The sequence below is a fragment of the Rhinichthys klamathensis genome, unplaced genomic scaffold, assembly GCF_029890125.1.
Source record: "Rhinichthys klamathensis goyatoka isolate OS25496 unplaced genomic scaffold, OSU_Roscu_1.1 h1tg000410l_1, whole genome shotgun sequence".
In the NCBI taxonomy this organism is placed as follows: Eukaryota; Metazoa; Chordata; class Actinopteri; order Cypriniformes; family Leuciscidae; genus Rhinichthys; species Rhinichthys klamathensis.
Window position 1 is genome coordinate 436,670 of NW_026606910.1, and position 5,831 is coordinate 442,500.

At 40.1% G+C, this 5,831-nt stretch overlaps 1 protein-coding gene across 1 annotated transcript in view; it reads right to left on the minus strand.

Annotated features, from left to right (window-relative positions):
* Positions 1-250: 250 nt before the first annotated feature.
* cela1.6 (chymotrypsin like elastase family member 1, tandem duplicate 6) overlaps positions 251-5,831 on the minus strand; it is a 5,872-nt gene continuing 291 nt past the window's right edge. Inside the window, exons 2-8 of the mRNA XM_056234970.1 lie at positions 5,788-5,831; positions 5,300-5,400; positions 4,324-4,449; positions 963-1,099; positions 725-867; positions 487-636; positions 251-359 (exon numbers count right to left, since the gene is read on the minus strand). The exon at positions 5,788-5,831 is cut by the window's right edge and continues 48 nt beyond it. Of these exons, the coding sequence (XP_056090945.1) occupies positions 348-359; positions 487-636; positions 725-867; positions 963-1,099; positions 4,324-4,449; positions 5,300-5,400; positions 5,788-5,831 (713 nt within the window). The 3' untranslated portion in view covers positions 251-347. The remainder of the gene's footprint in view (positions 360-486; positions 637-724; positions 868-962; positions 1,100-4,323; positions 4,450-5,299; positions 5,401-5,787) is intronic.

Consider the following 5,831-nt stretch of genomic DNA (forward strand, 5'->3'; position numbering starts at 1 on the left):
CAGCATATTTTCATTGTTATTGGTTTCTCAGGGACCAATCAGTGACCAGGCATTACACATATTTTGTTTCCAATGATCACAAGGTCTGAAGGGGTTAATATGTCAAGACCATTACATAAACAATTTAAATTTCCACTTAAAAAAAAAACTTCAAATAGTTAAGTGCTCTACTAAATGTATTTATTGTTTTTGATTAAACTGGATTAAACAAGGACACAAATATTTAAAATGATTCAAAAGGAGCCCAAGATTAGATGTAAAGTTTATTGTAAATATTGCTTGCCATTGCAGATGTTAAAAGCTGATAAATGGAGGATGTTTTTCTTTCATCTTCTCAATTTTTCCACTTATCCGATGTACTGAAATGAACAAAATGGCACAAGAAATATGAAATGAAAACAGAGTATTATGAGATACAGTCATGACATTGATTGCTTGTTAGTTCCTTATGTAAAGTTATTATAATGACGATATAATTGCACTTACTCCACTAATCCAGCTGCTGTAGGCAGACACACGAGTGAAGACTGTTGGCTTCTGGTAGGCATTACAACCCGATGATGACACAAAGCTAGTCACACCATGGACGACGTACTGACCGCTGACCTGACAGTTCAGAGGACCGCCAGAATCACCCTAAAAACAACACAACATGAGACAAAATTAGACATTTTACTGCAGTATGAAAGAGTTCATGATCTGTTTACCAGCCAGTCTTTCTCACCTGGCATCCAGACAAGCTGCCGCCGCCAGCGCACACCATGGTGTTCTTCACGGTGCTTCCCCACCAGTCGCTACGAGAGCAGGTACTGTGGGCCACCACGGGCAGGTAGGCCTGTTTCAGCTGAGTGGAGAGTGACCCACCAGCTAAATGAAGATCACAACCATGAGAGGAAGGAATCAGAAATCAGTACATGCTAATGATTTCAGCCAACGTTAAAGCTCTCTGAAGTGAGACTGACTCTGAGTGCGGCCCCAGCCGGTGATGTAACAGTTGTTGTTGTGGGGCAGAACCTGTCCAGAGGGAGGAAGGCTGGCCAGCTGCACGTACGTGTTCAGAGAGGCATCAGAGGACAGACGCATGAGAGCGATGTCATATCTGAAAAACAATGAACACACATCACAGACACAAGGCGCATTTCATTTCTAGGGGGAGCTATAACTTTAGAAAATCTTTAATATGATCATGGATGTTGTGTTGATGATATATGTCCAGGTAGTCATGCATGAAACGTGTGTCAAAAACCTCAATATAGTCTCTATGCTTTGGTATTATGTGTAATTGCAGATATACAGTTGCATGTGTAGAATTAAAGTTAAATGTGTAATTGTTGATATATGATGTGTTTACTGTCATTACTGGACAAAAATAAGGTAACACTTTATATTAAGGTGACATAGTTATACGTAACTACATGCACTTTTATATTACTACTATAGTAATTATTAATTATTACAGTTGTGCTGCGTACGTTAAATGGCAGATAAATTACAATAAAGGTACCGTAATTCCTCAAATAAAGACCGGTATTCAAATAAACGCCGGGCCTCTGATAGTGGCCGGGGGCGTGGTCAACGCGGACAAATAAAGGCCGGTCTCAAATTAAGGCCGGGGAAAAAATAGTGTGAATAGGTAACTTACAATTTAAATGAGTGTACACTCAAAGACGGACGCGCTCAGCGCTTGTCATATATCACAACTATTCAGTGTTTTTAACCACATGTTTATTTTAGGTTTCAGACATTTAAATTAGTGCTGGGCAAGTTAACGCGTTATTATCGCGTTAACGCATTTATTAATTAATGCCGACAATTTTTTTATCGCGCGTTAACGCAGTTTTTTTTTATTATTATTATTTTGAAAGTCCGTTGCTCACTGGCTCTGAATACACATAGGCCTACAGTCAAACCATGATCACAGGAGGGGTGGGATGTTGGTCAGCCAGCAAATAACCCACCCAAACAAGCAGTGGAGAGGCTTTGGCAGGTTCTCTCAGGTGAACAGAAAGGGAGACAGCGCCCCGCGAGTGAATGACAGGCGCTCTATGGATAGTGCATGCAACGGCTTCTGTGCGCTACGCAGCTGTAGTCTTTTTAACTTAAATTAAAATTATACATAACTTTACCTGATAGGCCTGCGTTTAGTTTAGCGGGGATGCTCTGCCATGTGAATTCCCTCCTGTTGATGTCCTGATAACTATTTAGATTCTGGAAACTCACAAACAGCGAGCCAAGGATCAGTCTCTCTTCCAATGATTTGTGCTGCGCGTCGTGTACAAAAAGTTAGACAATTCAACTTCGGCAACGCGCGGGCGCGTGCGTGAGGCGAGCATGACCGCAACAGTTTCACAGGAACGCACCCGCTTGTCGCTGCACCTGTGCTCGACCACTTCACCTCACTCTAGGCTGATTTATACTTCTGCGTCGGACTTAAGCCGGAGCCTCTACGCTATAGACTACGCGTTGGTTTTCATTTATAAATCTGCGTCGTTGACGCGCAATTACACATGCAGAGGGAGAGTGTGAAACCCGGGGAGCGGTTCTAGCAATCACAGCGCTTGCAGTACGCGTAGAATTGACGTTACATTTTTGGAGAGATGCACGTCAGGGTACGCGCGCTACACAGCTACGGCGTGAGTTCGATGCAGAAGTATAAATTGGGCTTTACCTCTGTTTAATGTAATCTTACGTGGGAAACCATGGCATGCCATGACCAAACCTAAGCTGCTATCAGAGAAGTAACGTTGGTCGACTTATATCTGTAGTAGTGATCATGACCCTTTGACTACATAGACTGTTTCTGCTGCTCCCTGATACAAGATACCTGTTCAGAAAAAAAAGAAAAGAAAACTGGACTCTTTTTAACAAGCTAGATAAAAGGTATTTGCCCTGGCAGTGGCAAATAGCTTTGTTTAAATATTTGATTTGATTACGTTAATGTTTAAGTTGAGATTTACAAGAAATATTTTATTGATACTGTGTAAAGGGAATACTGCTGGTATAAAAGCACCTTATTTGTTTAAAGTTTTTGCAAACCACATGTTATTGCACTTTTGTAGCAGTACATTTAAATCAAAAGTGCGCAATACACTACTTTAGAATTCATTATTCAATATTGCGCGTAACAATGCGATTAATCGCGATTAATCGCAAGAAATCATGCGATTAATCGCGATTAAATTTTTTAATCGTTGCCCAGCACTAATTTAAATAGATATGATTTATAGCAAAACAATAAATTTATAGTTTGTAAAATACACAATGGTGTCTATGGAAGGACCAATAACAATCCATTCAAATATATTTGGCGACGTGTTTTATTCATATCAGATACACAGTGTAAGTAACTATAAAGTTTACTCTATTCTTCTCCCAGTTCACCGGCCACTTACTTTCATGTATTTCGGGAGAAACTGAAGAATTCACGCGCTGTAACTTAACAAATACAACAGGAATCTCCGAACTGCGGTGCCCATCTCACGTTACAGATCAAGATCATTTATAAAGGGTTTTAAACGACAAAACAAACTCACTTACACGGATTTGAGAGTCAGAATAGAAGATAGTTGATGACATGGTAAGCAAGTTTGTTAATTTTTTAGAAATAAAAGCGCTACATCTGTCATACAGCGCTATTTTGGCTGTGGTGAACACGTGCCAAGCATGACGCGTCACCATGGAAACTTGGCTGGCGGGCGGGCGGGGATCGCGAATTAGAAATAAAGGCCTGCCTCTAATAAAAGCCTGCTTCAAATAAAAGCCGGCTACCATCTGCAGTTCAGGTAAATAAAGGCCCCGGCCTTTATTTGAGGAATTACGGTATTCACTTTTTACATTCGCGTTACTCACGTACATGTGTTATTGGCTTGCCAATATAGTATTGTTGTTTGTGTTTCGTTGTATAATCGATACAGTCGAGTTTGTTGTGTTAAAAGTTATAGGTGTAATTGTATATATATATATATATATATATATATATATATATATATATATATATATATATATATATATATATATATATATATATTATGTGTGTGAAGACTTCAGATGCAAAAGCTTCTAAGTGCCATCTGAAATTTTCTTCTAAAATTAGCATTTTTATCAAGCTCGTATATTTAAGTTCAGTAATTTCACTTAATAGGTCATTTTCATTGCCATCAAAGTGAAATAACTGAACATAAACTTACAAGCTTGATAAAAATGATAATCAGAAGATAATATCAGGTGGCACCTAGAAGCTTTTGCATCTGAAGTCTTCATATAGCCTATTGTGTATAACTGTCGCCACACTCGTGTATGTTGTGTATGTTATAGGCTACGCACCCAGAAGCCACACTGTTGCTGTTCCAGTTGGGGTGGATGATGACTTGACTGACGGTCATGTACTGCTCGCGATTCTCGTGGTTGTAGATGTCGTGGTCGCCCAGGACAACACGCCAAGTTCTCGAGCTGAAACACATTCAGAAACACATAGGTAGAGAAAGGAACAACTGAACACTTTTTTTATTGACGCTGTCTTAAAGATCAATTAGTGGGTCCAGATTAAAATGTTTTACAAACACATTTAAAGTGTATTACATCTGCCGCCAGAGGGCGAACTGCGCCAGTCCTATGAACAGGCGTGCTTCAGATCAAGAATAGACCTTATTCACAGCAGCGCCATCTTTGATATTTAACTGGAATGAAAGCGAGACTGTGAGGGTCGGGATAGACATTCATCTCTTCAGTCAGAGGGCTGTTCTGTTATTTAATGTGTTTTCGGACTGTTCTGCTGATTAAACACTGCAAAAGTATCTTGTACAAATATCTCACAACATGACCTGTGGAAAATTATAAGCCAACTCTCACGCATTGGCCGTGAGACACACGCATTTGATTGGTTTCACACGCTCTCACGCCACACCCCCGATTTCTCACGCTGAAGTGTCAACCTGGTCGGTCAAATGCCTGGAAGATGAGTTTATCTATATATCTACCTGTTGAGCCACTCGTGATCGACTAGTTATGTCGCAAATTAGTTAAAATCTCCCGGAATCTTGAGCGAGCGCGCACGCGAGACAGAGATTGCGCTCCAAACCGCGTAGAGCGCGCGCAAGTCAGAGAGGGAAAGCGAGCGAGAGACTCAAAACATCACGACCTATAAACCTACCAGTTCACCACAAATTTAGAAACGCCCACTTGTTCTGCAGACACCTCAAACTCCTCTATATTCATACTCATCATTTGATCTGTCTCAGTTTATCAGATGTTTCTGTTATTTCAACCATTTAGATACAACAACAAAAAGTGGATTCATTACGTGTCAACGCAGTGGGCAGCGGTCATCACCCAATTCCTTCTGATCAGAGTCCCACCACAGGTATGATAGTAGCTGCCGCCGGACAGGTACTGGAGAGAGATCTGAGGAAGAGGTTTAGTTAGAATTTGAAAATATGAAAGGATTATGAATTTCAATATGAGTGGTATTTTTTAAACTTAACAGATTGGACTTTTTTAACGTTGGAAAATCCAGTTTTAACCAGCTTCAAGTTTTACTAGGTATAAAGCTGTAAATTTATGACAAATATTGTGGTGCCAAGGTCAACCTGCTTTGTAGACCACCATCTTGATGATCTTGTTAGTGCGTCACCAACAAACCTTCTACCATATTTAGAAAAATGACTTGACCATGGCTGGTATAACCACAACTAAATGATATGTCCATTTAGTTGTGGAAAGCAACCAAAAAGTGCTTATATATTGAGATTTAATAGGATTTGTATTGAGTTAATGTTAAAAATGTCGTACCTGCCAGGGCCAGGAGTTGGGTCTTGCCACTTCTCCACCCACAA